Consider the following 15,260-nt stretch of genomic DNA (forward strand, 5'->3'; position numbering starts at 1 on the left):
TCGTTAAATATTCAATCGGCAAACCCGCGCGCTCAATATTAACGAGGCATTACTGTATATCGAGACCATAATGCATTTTCAGGTGGACCTAGGATGTTGGACATGCAGCAGTATATTTTAATACATAATTATCAAGATTAATATTTATATTTGCATTGTTCGATCTTGGAATGCTCGAATAGTAAAGACATAAATATAAGCAAAACGAAAAGCAAAAAACAATGTTGGCGTGGACATTAACAAGCAAATAAATTTGTCCTCAAAATAATGTACAATACGCATAAATATTTGCTTATTTTGTTTCAGATATTAGAAGGGAATTTTACCTTCTATGATCAAGATGACCGTAGGCAAAATTTTAACATGGATATCATATTCTCTCATTTTGAGCGAGTGCCACAATCGAAAGGGACACGACGAGGATGGGTCGAAGTTAATACGAATCAATGGCGACGTGATCCTCGGTGGAATCTTCCCCATGCACGAGCAGGTAAATTTTCACCGAATCTTAAAGTAGATTGCCTCAAATTGACATACGGACGGGAGATTCCAGTTTATTCATAACTTCATTGTGCTACCAAATTTCATTACTTGCTAACTCCAGGCCATGGGAATTAAATCACTTACTGAATTCATGAAACTCTGAAGCTCCTACAAATTTCAGTTGCAAGAAATACAAGTTTAAAAAATATAAAGTTATGGTACGATAGGTACATATGTATATCCAGGGATTGGATCAGGCAAATGGTGTTAGATATACGGTTATGACCGGTTATGTTGATAATTCCCGGTTTCGGAGATTATCTTTTATTCGGGGTGGTAGGCGAATTTCATACCTCCGATTTCACCCTACACTGAAGTTTAAGCGTTTCGGCGTTTAGGAACAGTGGGCCGGGAAAACAATGTAGCAATAGTCATTAACCCTTCATGGCAACACTGGGTCCAATAGACCCGTTTTTTAATTTTGGAGCTTGATACCGGTTAGTTCCTGGCTTTGAAATGACATTGACCTGACATTTTACGGTATATTTCCTCTTTCGGTAGAGACCGTCAGTTTTTGAATCAAAAAGTCCGTTGGTGAGTGGCAGTCGTTAAAAAAACATGGTTTTTGGGCGACAATTTTATCGAAGAATGAAATTTTTTAATTTCACTCCAATTCGAGAAATTTACTTCAATAAAATGTAATGTGTATGGGTGACAATATTTTTTCCACAAATTATATGTGTGTATAACTGAATGAGTACGAACACAAAATGTATATGTCTGCCGAATGCGCGGGAGAAGATTAGATTCAGTTCTTTTCATTGTTAAATTACTATCTTATGAATAAAAATAATAATCATTTAGTAATAATAAGAATCATTATAATAATAATAAATAGTTATTTCTCTAAATTAAACGTGTTTTTTACTTCACAATTATTGGGCATCTTCAGATTTCAAAATAAATACCTCTTTTGAAACGCCCGGTATGATATACGCCCGGAACTATATATTTTCTAAAGGGAATATATCTTATTAGTATCAGCCACAATCTGTACGAAGATTGATTGAAAAATAAAAAAGTATGATTGTTTTAGTAAAAAAACTCATTTTTCAGGACTTACATCTTTCCGATTTTTTAGGTGCATGTTGTCATTTAATTTCTTACTAAAACGCGACTATTCCATATTCTACAATGTTCGAAGTATGTATTATATAATTTGGGACTCGATTGGACTGTTACAGTTCGTACGGTAACTGTTTAAAAATCGGCCGGGTCCATTGGACCCAGTGTGACCATCGCGGAACTTTACAGAAGTGTGACCACGAAGGGTTAAGAAGTGAAAAATGTCAAGTTCTTCACGAAAGTGACACTAATTGATTCCTTGTGTGTAGGAACGATAGAACATTATTTATTCCGATGAAAATGATACAAAACCCGACATAATTCGGGCTATAATTAACGAAATTACATATCAAATTAATTTGTAGAATTTAAAGTCAACTTCGTTAAATATGGTCTGATTTGGTGTCTTAATCGAGTTGTTCGTCGAAAAAACCTCACCTATAAGATCTAAGAGGCAATATAGAATTTTAAATTTTAAGCTTTCTTAATTTATTCTTTAACAATAGAATATATTTACAAATTTTGGTGACGTAATAAATGTGTGTAATGCCACAATGATAATTATGCACATTCAGATATCGAAAAATGGAAATTCATTTAAAAAATTAAAAATGAAGTTTTAGAGACTTCCAATTGGTTTTCTTTTCAATTTAGCTTTTTGAATAAATGAGTCTTAAATGTGTTATTTTAACTCCAAATTTTTTCTGCGCGTTTATAACAAGCTTATAAACATACATGTACACGCGTTTGAGAAAACATTAATCCTAACATTATTAAATAATTAATTTTCCACTGAGTACACATTCGGGGCAAAGTGACTGGGGTAAACTGAGCTGCGAAGAAAAGATGCGCGAGTGATGTGCGCAATAGCCTAACCTGTCAGCTAACTGAGAAACCACGCGGCGTGATGTAATAAAATCTAACCTCAAAAAAATGAAAAATCTGACACGGCTTTTGACAACCACGGTTAAAAAAAAAAACAGAAACTGACGTGCTACACACGTCATCCCAGCGCAAGGGGTTAATAATTACCTATATCCTTAATTAAAACTCGTATTTTATTTCAGCTCACTTTACCCCAGATACTAGCTCACTTTACCATATATGGGGTAGAGTGGTCGTTTTGGCATTCTCTTTTCAAGTTGAATTTTAATATACTTTAAGTTTATTTCAAGTATTGCTATTCGTCATTTACCAATAGTAATGTTCAAATTATATTATAAATCTATTTCCACACATTTTTATTGAAGCGGAAAAATTTTATTCGACTTCAAACTTTTTTCGCGTCACTTTGCCCCGGTCTCCCCTACCCACATGTGTTTAAATTGCTGGAGTAGCTGGACACAATTTTGGGGAAGGCCTGACTGACTCGAAGGGGCATTTCTCTCATCCTTACGCCACTCAGCGTGTTGAACTAAATAAATATCACAAACTTGAGTTGGGAACAATACTAGAAGTCAAAACGTTGTTAGTAACAAGTGCATGGAAGTCGTTGAAATTTTTGAGTCTACTACGTTAATACGTTTCTTCCCATCAATTCATAACATTTCAATAGGGTGGATCTGAAGATTGAGTAGGGCAGCATAAGGTACCTTTTGTTCGTTTAAAAATTGTTCCACTCTACGAGCTGTACAGAATCGTTGCCAGCTTATAGAATTATTAAAGTCTATGAAATTTGATTATTTTGAAATGGAAACAGGGTTTCGTTTTATGTGCGTTGTTCGGGAGATTTTGATAATATAGTACATGTAACATGACCCTGCGTAATTTGAGTTGAATTGTCGATCTGCGAGGTCGCAAATTCGGTGGACCCGTTAAAGTAAATCTGTTTCGAGTTTCGGTACAACCGAATCGATAGAAATTTGAGAAGATAACGATCCGAAGCCTCAACCAGAGCCGCTACATCAGGCGGTGCTGCCGCTCGATGGTATCATTTGCAATCTCGCTATACCTTTTCCAACTACTACACGAGCATAGATACATTAACATTCTATCCGCACTGGACCTTCATCATCGTAAATCTAAATATGTATTGAAATAAGAGTGTTTACTTGCTGTTAGTTGAGACTGTGTGAGAGTATACATGACGCCTCATTTTATTCGTTCCACGCAAATATCTCCAAAGCTGATGTTTATTGAAAGAAATATTTCAGACGGAGGATCATCTGTATCGAAGGTAGCATCCCATGCTCAGTATATTTTTGTTCTAGGTGAAGGCGCATCAGACATTTCAAGCATAACGCTTGCTTTTTTACGGGGAAGCATATATTTTTTTTTCATGGATGTATATTGTATAGCTTATAAAAAGACGAATTTATAGATTCAGGTCAAGAAGATGAATAATTTACTCCGAACTTATTGACCATACACGGCAGTTTTAATCGACTTCAAAAACAAAGAGTTTCTCAATTCAATGTGTGTGTATGTATGTATGTTAGTATGTATTATGTTTGTCCGCGGATTTCTCTGTAACTACTGGACCGATTTTCGTGAAACTTATTGCATTTAGTCCAGCTTCAATCAACTTAGGTCACGGAGGAAAAATTATCAAAATCGGTTAAGTAGTTTTGAAGGTACACAAAAAATAAGAAATTTGTTTCATTATTATTGGAATTTTCTGTTTCTAGCAATCGGTTCTTTTTTTATGAGCAGCTCCTTTTGTAGGCCTGCCCATATTTTTTAAAATAAATGTAGCTATACAACTTAAATAACTAAAAAGTAAAAAAATTGAAACCGACTGCAAAAAAATAAAACTGCGCTGAAAAGTAAAAAATAAGTTTTTTCCTTATTTAATCTATGACTCCCAATTTTTTTAAGTCGGCTGTCGATTTACACAGTGCAAATGATGAGGCGCCAGTGTAAATCGGGCGCCGTTTTAAAAAAATTGGGAGTCATAGATTAAATAAGAAAAAAACTTATTATTTACTTTACAATGCATTTTTATTTTTTTGAAGTCGGTTCTAATTTTCTTTTAATTCTTATAACTTCGTCGATGTTACAAATTTCTCGACAGAAATTTACATATGCATTCTACACAGCTTATACTTTCAAAACGTTTATAGAAGGAAATTCATTTTTTTTAACCTGATAGAGCAGAGAGACCCGTTAATTGCATGCAGATGGGTTGTTGCTTCGCCAAAAGTGGCCATTAGAGTCATAAATGTAGACGAGATATACCTACGTACAGGGTGTTTTCAAATATATAAACAGGAATTACTACGTGGTAAATTCTGGAAACAAATAAAAACAAAAAATTTTACATAAACATATGTCCAGTATGACCTTGTTTCGAATCTACGGCTTGTATTCGTTTCTAACAATGATTTCCGCAAGCACAGATAAGAAAATTTAGTATGGTATTGCTATTTATCTGTGACATTTGATGGAATTGTAGACTCATTATTAAGGGGAGGTTCTGGTCTAAATGTCAATATTTTTTTTATTTCATTTTTCGAATGTTCAACCTTTTAGGAAAACATGTTTAAAGGGATTTGTTGAAATTCGTAAAATTCCCGAAGTTATAGGCATTTGAGTAGCGGCAAATGCATGGGCAACAACCGGTCACTCGGCGCTCACGTAAAACTTTAAACGCGTTTTTCTCGAAACAGTGTTCTCAAAACGGTGAGTGCTGTATCTCCAAAAATTATTATCCGATTCGACTGAAACTTTTTTTATTTTGAAGAATATACTTCTTGCTAGGAGCGAAACCAGAAAAAATATAAAAAATTGAAAATGTATGATTTTCAAAGGCGTTGAAAGGACGAAAAATACAGGGAAAAGTGATTTGAAACTTCAAGTGTCGTTATTTTCTCAAAAAATGTAATTTTTAATTTTCTATGCCCCCCCCCCCTAGTGAGAAAAATAATCTTCAAAATAAAAAAGGTTTCAGTCGAATCGGATAATAACTTTTGGAGATACAGTGCCCACCGATTTGGATCAATTTTTTGACGCCTTGACTTTAACGGCTACCCAGGGCCGTCTGCAATGATTAATTATAAAACAAAAAATATATTTCTATAACTTAAGACATCCTTAATACAATGCAACAAGTTCCATTAAATTATATATAGTAGTTTTCCTTTAATTAATTCCTAAATATCACCTATTTTTTGGGGCTCTAGACCGGAACCTCCCCTTAATTCTTAAGCATAGTCACATTTTTTTGGAGTTGGTAGTTACAATTCGTACTTTGTATTCAGACAAGCTAAGGCGTTTATGTTGGAAATGGGTGCTATTAACACAATGGGGTGAAAATAGCTTACTCGAACAGTGAAAGCAGAGATATGCATCTTTCGTATGGACTCGCTGAGTGTAATGTAGCGATTGCCAGATATTTGTATGCGGGAAAGTTTTTGAAACGACATTTACCCGAAAGAAAAATGTGCTAAAAAAAGAAGCGTTTTCTTTTTACGTTTTGGAATATTTTCTATAAAAGTACGCGCATGATAGTTGAAACACAAAACAGACTAAATGGAACATAGAAGCAAAGCCATATGAAACACACCTACATTTGTATAATTTTCTTTGTTATTAGACCCATAATTTCAATAATTTCATAAAGAGCATCAATGCCCCATTTGCAATTATTATTATTATTATTATTAAACGTCTTTATTGCAAAACAAACATAGCAGATTACAATGACAAGAACGTAAACAAAGACAACAGCAAAGGGGAAGTTCAGTCAGTGGCTGTTTTTCAACTTAACCTAAAGTTCAGACAGTCACTGTTTTTCAACTTAACCTAAAATTCAGTCAGTGACTGTTTTTCAACTTAACCTAAAGTTCAGTCAGTGACTGTTTTTCAACTTAACCTAAAGTTCAGTCAGTGACTGTTTTTCAACTTAACCTAAAGTTCAGTCAGTGACTGTTTTTCAACTTAACCTAAAATTCAGTCAGTGACTGTTTTTCAACTTAACCTAAAGTTCAGACAGTGACTGTTTTTCAACTTAACCTAAAGTTCAGTCAGTGACTGTTTTTCAACTTAACCTAAAGTTCAGTCAGTGACTGTTTTTCAACTTAACCTAAAATTCAGTCAGTGGCTGTTTTTCAACTTAACCTAAAGTTCAGACAGTCACTGTTTTTCAACTTAACCTAAAATTCAGTCAGTGACTGTTTTTCAACTTAACCTAAAGTTCAGTCAGTGACTGTTTTTCAACTTAACCTAAAGTTTAGTCAGTGACTGTTTTTCAACTTAACCTAAAGTTCAGTCAGTGACTGATTTTCAACTTAACCTAAAGTTCAGACAGTAACTGTTTTTCAACTTAACCTAAGATTCGGAGGAATCGGATCGGAATATGAATGGTAGATAGTCTAATATTCTGGCACCTCATAAATTTCGAGCTGTTGTTTATTCAGACCGATAACAAATGGACGTTTCTTATAAATTTTTCAATTTGATTATTTTTTCTTAATTTTGATTTTTCAAAAATTTAATTTTGCGTCATTAAATTCAGTAGAAAAAACATGCAAAAGTACGTGGTTTCAAATTTTTGTCTGCAAAACTGTTGGTCCTCGATTTTCGCGCGAATACCCCCCCCCCTTTTTGGAAAGTTGCATCGCATCTGAATGGTCCTTGGCTGCACTATTTGAAAACATACAATTAAATGTTCATGAGCTGCATCCAGGTCCATTCGCGTAACGCTTTACACGCCTGTGCCCTAATTCTTTTCTTCTCTTCCGTATCTTATTCGTGAGGATAAGAACTATGAAAAAAACATCGTTCGATGGCGGAATAAAAATCTCAACTCTGCTTCATCTGAAACAATAATTTCAAGTGAAGTCTTATTTGAGATTTGGTATTAGAATAAGTATTGTAAATCGAAAACCTTTGAAATTGCGTCGTTCGACAACTTGTAAACCGATATTTTAGAAAAAATGTAGTATATTTTTAGTTGATTCTAGTACCAGACCTGGAGAAATATGGGTGCCCCAAGCTGTTAAAATTTAAAATCAATATTTCAATTCGTTTGGGAGATATGACTTCCGGCAACTCGAAAAATATTATTTCGAGAAACTCGGGTTGGTAGTTTGACGTGTATTTCATAGAGACAAATATCTTTCACAAAATATATTCTTAATATTTCAAACTATCAGAAATACAAAAAATTAAATTTTCTATTTTCCCGCAAAAACTAAATTAAAATTTATACGTTTAATTTCAAATTTTATTACAGTTTCATATTTTGCAATAATTTACAGCAATTGGGTCCATACATTATCTCATATATAAGGTGAATGTCCCAATTTCTGCACATTTAAGGGGTAACTCGTCATAAAGAGGGTGTACAAAATTTGTTTGTGATCAAAATTTGCAGAGTAATTGATTAATTTTTTAATAAAAAATCAAGCAACTCAAAAACTATTTAAGAAAGATATTTCAAGATGTTTAACTATTAGTAATTTGTAATTACATATAATAATGGTCTAAATGTCCGTATTTCTACTCATGAAAAATAGCGATGTATGTATTCCCCCAAGCTTTTAAATAATTTAGAATTATTTTGTTGCAACTATAGTACAAACGTAACGCATATAATAATAAGAAAAATACGAAAGGATCAGAAATGGGGCATGAGCAGAAATTGGGACATTCACCTTAGAGTAGGTATAGAGTATTCAACATTGTAGTATACTAAACACCTCATTATACACGCGCTTTTTTATATCCCTATAAGAAAAATTCAAATGATGCAATAAATGGTGATGGGGCAACTTTTTTGTTTCAAATACCTTTTAAGATTAAGTAATTTTGACGGAAATATAACAATGTTCAGTTCTTATATTGTTCTCCAAAGTATGGCGATTCTTTTTATTTAAAGTTATTTAAAAGGTTAGCATATTGTAAATAGTTGAATATCTTTTTTTATAACTATAGCAATTGGTAATTTAGATCTGTTATTTCTATTACTATAAACAGTGAATAAACAGTAAATTTATGCCTGATGACATAAAATTTTAAAAAAAATCACCTTAAGCATAACGTGATCGTCCATCATGATATTAGTCGTATTATCAAAAGTAATCAAAATATTCACCGCCCTGCGGACCACCCCGAGTCAGCCTAACGGTTTTCTTCATAACTTAAGAACCAGACGTCGTATGGACGTGAGCCAAAGTTGAAATTTAAGCTAACAAACTATACTTTTCAGGAAAATTAGTAATAAAAATTGAAATTTTTTTGCAAAGTTCCGTTCGTCTGAATATTGTAAAAGAAAGTGATCTATTGAAACCTACAAAAAATGCAAAAAGAAGTCACTAGTTACGAACGTTAAAAGTAAAAATGATGTCTTAGGACTTTTTGAGGGTGACTGATTTGAAAATTGTAACCGCTGTAGCAAAATTCTAAATCTCGTAGTTAAATCTCGAAATACTGGGTTTTCAAAAGTGAAACACAGTTTCTGTTTTTGCAATAATCATCACAAGCTTGAAATCAGCATCCTTAAAAAGTATTATAGAACCTGGAAGAAAATGTTTTCCTCCGCAGGAAAAATCAGTCGATTCCGATGCGGAATTCTGCCATTATATTGGTCCGCAGGCTGGTTAATATAGTCAAGATAAACAGAACACCCTGTATATCTGCATACTTTATACGGAAAACTCGTGCATGGCATGCGCAAAATAGAGGAAGCTACTCGAAAAATTCGCGTTGGCTTTTTAATGCCTTCACCGCTTTAAAACCCATTTGAAGAGAAGATTTTGACTTTTCATTTAGCCTAAATTAGCTTGTAAAAACAGAAGTAAAAGCACCGTAAGTGGAGAAAGTATTGAATTCTTACATGCAGTGGGCAGAGCTGGTAATATGGAACAGGTTATTTTAGAACATATTTGACATTCCAGACGTCAAAATATATAGAAATTTGAGTTCAGTGCGAAATATGTCAGGATTGGGCTGATATTTTGTTGTGTGGTTATGAAACTGAACACTTTATTTTCGCCTTCTGTTAAGGGGGTAGGTTACCCTCAACAGCCCAAAATCAGGCCCTTCTTCAAACGCACATTCTGCGGTAATAAATGAATACAGAGATAATTTTTGTTTTACTTTTTTAATCGTCATTTCGTTGACTTTAATGCGCAAAAAGAAAATTTTAAATATATTTATAGGGAAAAAAGTTATAAATATAAATGTGAGAGCGTGTACGCGATGCACCGTTTGATGGTGAACACGATTCCGGACAGGTGAATTACCTAAAACAAAAAGTAAAGGCATTTTTATGATCTGTAAGACAGTACCCATCTTGTGCAGGAAGCAAAATTTTGTTAAACAAATTAATACAATTTTTATGTTGATGTTTCTGATTTTTTCGTTTTTTGTAGGAAAAATATTTTTTATCTTTTTTTTTAAGAATTTATATTGAAACTGTGCTCCCAATACATGGAGGGGAATAGTTTCCTGCAGCTTCCTGTAAATTTTCATTCAAATCGTTCGTGCGGTTTTCGAGATTTTATGTTCACCGTTTTGGAAAACGTAGTTTCTGGAAATCGCGTTTAAAGTTGGACATCGTTACCCGATCTCATGTGCAAGCTCGTACCTTTTTTCTGTAATTCCTTCATTTTCTAAAATTTCGGGGCCCGGTTGCGCTTAAAATACGTAGAAAAGATGTAGCTCGCGGAATATGCAAACTTCCTAAAAATCAATTTTCAAAAATTTTGAGGGTAACCTACCCCCTTAATGAAGAACAGGAACACAATTTGAATTCGGATTTTCCTCTTCACTTACCAACTGTACTTTTTTCATTTCTAAAAAATTCCTTGCTCTTGTACTTGAAGGAGAAAGATTTTGAATTATATAGTTACAAAGAATAAGATCTTTATATTTGTTTCATATTAACACCCCGTTTTCGAAAACCCACACTTTGCACTGTGTTAAAACAGATTGCTACACTCTTCCAACGGTTTTATTTTGTATCCTAAGGACTAAGAATACATGATAAGAGATACAATAGGTACATTTAAAATTAATTATTTTCTCTAAAACAAAACAATGATTCATATTGCCACCTCTTCCCCTACTACTATATAATTGTACAGGGCCTTTGAAAGTTTACACTTTGCGAATTTCAGTTATTGAAGTTTTGCATCGGGAGTTTAAAATTTAAATACGTAATGCTTATAAATTAAATTATGTTGACTATAGTATGTAAATTTTGAAATATTATTATTTATCTTTGTAAATGTTCGCAAATAATATTTTTATTTACTAAATAATCGACGTCGTAAAATTTGATAGTTCTAATATTAATCATTAAAAGTTGTATAATCATAATTCAACACTATTACAATAAACACAAATTCTTTACCCATCTTGCAATGTCCTTCAGATTATTTAAGCTTAAGAAAAAGGTATTGTACTAACTAAGGAAAGAAAAGCAAGTACGTTTTCCTTCAAATAAAGAAAAAGGCATTCATTTTGTCTCCTTTACTAAAAAAATTTCAATGCAATCCCAACATATTGTTCTGGCGAATTATTATTTTCGTACCAGTGAAAGAAACTTAAAAGAAGACTAGATAAACTGGTAGGTACGATTCGAAAGAGTTCTGGAACTTTTCAATAGATGTCTATTTAAAACATGGACCGTGGAACTTTTTTAAAAATGTTCTCACATTATAAGTTCCCATGAGAACCGATAAAGCAAAATTTTTTGAAAATCAAAATTGTAGTTGGAATGGATTTTACAAAATATAAAAATAAAAATTGTTCTATAACAGGAACGGATATTGTGTTCATCAATATTAAAAAAGTTCTTAATCGTTGTAACAAATACTGAATACTATTCGATGCATAGTACTATAACAATAATAAATAATTATTACAGTTAAGTTGATATTCTCAATTTACCTACGTAGATAATTTCTATGCAGATATTACAGACTCTTTATGTATTTTGTCCTATGTAAGTTATGAAAAAATGTTATTTAGATATTATTCTTGACAAGTTCTCTTTTGTGTTCAGTACTACTTATGAAACTATTAATTACTTATGTTATGATTTTCATACCTTTTATTAAATAAACACGAACAATATGATATTGTATTGTTAAATAAAACTAGTGGCTAATAATTTAGTACTTTTCTTTATCTTATGAAACCTTTTTTTTAATAAATGTTCTAATGACTTGTTTCCATGGAACATTTACTATAAAGGTCCTAACATATCTGTTCCATGAGAACACTTTTTAAAAAAGTTCCTAAGGGTAACATGTCTATCAATAAAAATTCCACAGGAACAAATAGTTTCTTAAACGAAACATATAAGTTCTGAATTTTTTAAAACGAGAGTTCCAGAACTTTTTCAATCCCTGCCACAAACTGTGCAAAGTATAATATAATTCTATTTGATCTTCTTTAAACTGCTACATAAATCATCAATTTAATTCCTCCTTGAAATATTTATCGCGATAGAATTTAAGTTCTTGGCTCAATGATTACTGAAGATGAGTAGCTTCGGATATTGATCCAGTTCCTGGCGCAATTTGTCATTTCCTCCATGGACATTGGATCGATTACGTGCTTCAGCTCCTCCGGCAGTTCTGTTTTTAATTCCATAGAACATTCCTTCCGAGGACCAGTATTCTGCGATCTCTAACAAATTCTGAGCATTTTTGCCACCATCAGAGATTTCTGTTTTATCTCTTACACATGAAAACTCGGATCCTGGGATTCTATGAAAGCGCACAGATTTAGGAATACCTTAAGATATAAGGAGACCCTCCGGTCAAAACACTTGAAAAATAGGTGATATTTATGATTTTTTTACTAGAAGTGGTTACAACATATCCTTAAAAAATGTTTTTGGCTTTTATTAATACACTCGTTAGGGTACCAAAAAGAATTTTGTTTCGTGTTTTCGGTCTGGATGCAATTCCTAGGTGGCGCTTAGTTACAAGGTTAAAATGTTTCAAAAACTTTTATAAATAAATATTGACCAGTGTCATATAGCTAGGAGTTGAAAAAATACATAATTAACGTAAAAAAAATTCAGGGCAATAGTAACAATGATGCGTATTTACAGTAAAAATATTACTATAGTTCTGTAACTTTTTCAGCATTTTTTGGCGTTTTTTATTTTTCGCAGCTTGGATCTTCAATTTAAAATTTTGAAACGATTCCCTAATACATATGTGCCTTGGTAGCAGAAGTGCCTCTGATTTTTTCAAAACTTTTCATTGACTAATATAGTAGAAATTCGACAAAAACCTGATTTTCTAGTTTTGCCCTTTACTACCCCTCGGGTAGAGATACAAAGTTGAAACTTGTCACAAACGGTTAATTTTTTATAAGCTTTCGAATGACTCATCGCAAGTTGAATTCGGTTCAGGGTACTTTTTTAGTATGTATTTAAAAAAATATGTAAAAGTGGTAGACTAAAATATAACGTGTAGATAATTTATAGCGCGTAATACTATGCAACTCCTAAAGTAATGGCTGCACAAGAAGCTTATTGCTGTCGTTGCAGGAGATATAATGCGATCTTAATGAGGCACTAATGTAGGAACTGAGGATCAAATGAAACTTTTAGTCATAAGCAGTACGTTTAAGATTCAAAGGATTATTGCTGTGTGTGTGTGTGTGTTGAATAAATTTTCTTGATATAAATTTCTATTAATTTTGAATCCACTGAATATAACCATAAAATATATAAAAATAAGGAACAAGAATAGGTCTAATGGACGTTTCATTTAATATTTTGCATAGACGAAAACTTTCTTTTAATCTGTATTATTTTCAATTTATTTACCTATAGATTGAACGATTACTGTATACCACTTTAAAAGCAGGTTTCCCTATACGTGTATTTAAGAGTACCATTTTAAAAGGGTTCTATCATCGAGGTCACTCGAACTTTATTATACATGTATGTATTTTATTCATATATTGTTATATTTGTATTCACAGGTGGCGAGTTCTATTGGTCAATCCCCGTGCGGTGCAGTAAAAGAAGAAAAAGGAATGCAGCGTTTGGAGGCTATGTTGTATGTTCTGGACGAGATCAACGCAGACAATGATTTGTTACCTAATACAACCTTAGGTGCCCTTATTCTCGACTCTTGCAGCAGCGATACATATGCTCTTGATCAGAGTATGGAGTTCGTCAGATCCTATATGAATCAAGTAAGTACGTTTTCCTCCGTTTCCCTCTTAATTGCATTGTTTTAAGATATAAGGTTGACCCTATGCAAACAATTTTAGAATAAACTTTTCATTACTTCGAAATGTTAGTTTACACCTCTATGAATTGCACAAATGCGTGTAGCACGTATGTATATAAAAACTTCATTTCCGAACAGACGCAATATTTTCAAGTAGAAATATATTTAACTAGCAAAATATACCCGCGCTTCGCTTCGGGCCCTAGAGATATTAAGGACTCCATGAAAACAAATTTCACCCCTTTCCACCACTTTAGGAGTTGATTAGGGAAAAATCCTGAAATTGTTTTTTAGACATTTGTGTGGGTAACCTTTGCAAGTAGAAACCAAGTTGATACCTAATCGGGCTTAAGATATATTGAGAAGCCCGTGAAAACACAGTTTACCCCTTTCCACCACTTTAGGGGTTGATTAGGGAAAAATTCTGAAATTGTTTTTTAGACATTTGTGTGGGTAACCTTTGCAAGTAGAAACCAAGTTGATATCTAATCGGGCCTAAGATATATTGAGAAGCCCGTGAAAACACAGTTTACCCCTTTCCACCCCCTTAGGGTTTGATTAGGGCAAAATCCAGAAATTGGTTTTTAGGGATATGGGAAACCTTTGTATACAAAAACCAAGTTGATATCTAATCGGGGCTAAAAGATATTGAGAAGCCCGTGAAAACACAGTTTATCCCTTTCCACCACTTTAGGAGTCGATTAGGGAAAAATCCTGAAATTGTTTTTTAGACATTTGTGTGGGTAACCTTTGCAAGTAGAAACCAAGTTGATATCTAATCGGGCTTAATATATATTGAGAAGCCCGTGAAAACATAGTTTACCCCTTTCCACCCCCTTAGGGTTTGATTAGGGCAAAATCCAGAAATTGGTTTTTAGGGATATGGGAAACCTTTGTATACAAAAACCAAGTTGATATCTAATCGGGGCTAAAAGATATTGAGAAGCCCGTGAAAACACAGTTTATCCCTTTCCACCACTTTAGGAGTCGATTAGGGAAAAATCCTGAAATTGTTTTTTAGACATTTGTGTGGGTAACCTTTGCAAGTAGAAACCAAGTTGATATCTAATCGGGCTTAATATATATTGAGAAGCCCGTGAAAACATAGTTTACCCCTTTCCACCCCCTTAGGGTTTGATTAGGGCAAAATCCTGAAATTGACTTTTAGGTATTTGTGTGGGCAATATTTGTGAGTAAGAAACAAGTTGATACCTAATTGGGCCTGAGAGATATTAAGGAATCCGAGAAAATACATTTTACCCCTTTTGCACCCCTTTGAGGACGGAATTTCTAAAAATGCTTCCTCAGTGAGCGCTACATCATAAAAACAATATACCTTCCAAATTTCACGTTCCTAGGTTAAACGGTTTGAGCTGGGCGTTGATGAGTCAGTCAGTCAGTCAGTCAGTCAGTCAGTGATATATATATATATATATATATGCCATCAGTAATAATGCCATCTCAACTTTGTGTTCAAGTATTAGTAAGTTGCTATATATATAA

The 15,260-nt window shown here is 33.3% G+C and overlaps 1 protein-coding gene across 4 annotated transcripts in view; it reads left to right on the forward strand.

Moving 5' to 3' along the window:
* LOC143375971 (metabotropic glutamate receptor 8) overlaps positions 1–15,260 on the forward strand; it is a 233,205-nt gene that overhangs the window by 159,695 nt on the left and 58,250 nt on the right. For all 4 annotated transcript variants that reach the window (XM_076825702.1, XM_076825704.1, XM_076825705.1 and 1 more), the window contains 2 exons: positions 307–490; positions 13,504–13,719. In XM_076825702.1, coding sequence (XP_076681817.1) covers positions 332–490; positions 13,504–13,719 — 375 coding nt within the window. In that variant the 5' untranslated portion in view covers positions 307–331. The remainder of the gene's footprint in view (positions 1–306; positions 491–13,503; positions 13,720–15,260) is intronic.

Source organism: Andrena cerasifolii, chromosome 13 (assembly GCF_050908995.1).
Source record: "Andrena cerasifolii isolate SP2316 chromosome 13, iyAndCera1_principal, whole genome shotgun sequence".
NCBI lineage: Eukaryota > Metazoa > Arthropoda > Insecta > Hymenoptera > Andrenidae > Andrena > Andrena cerasifolii.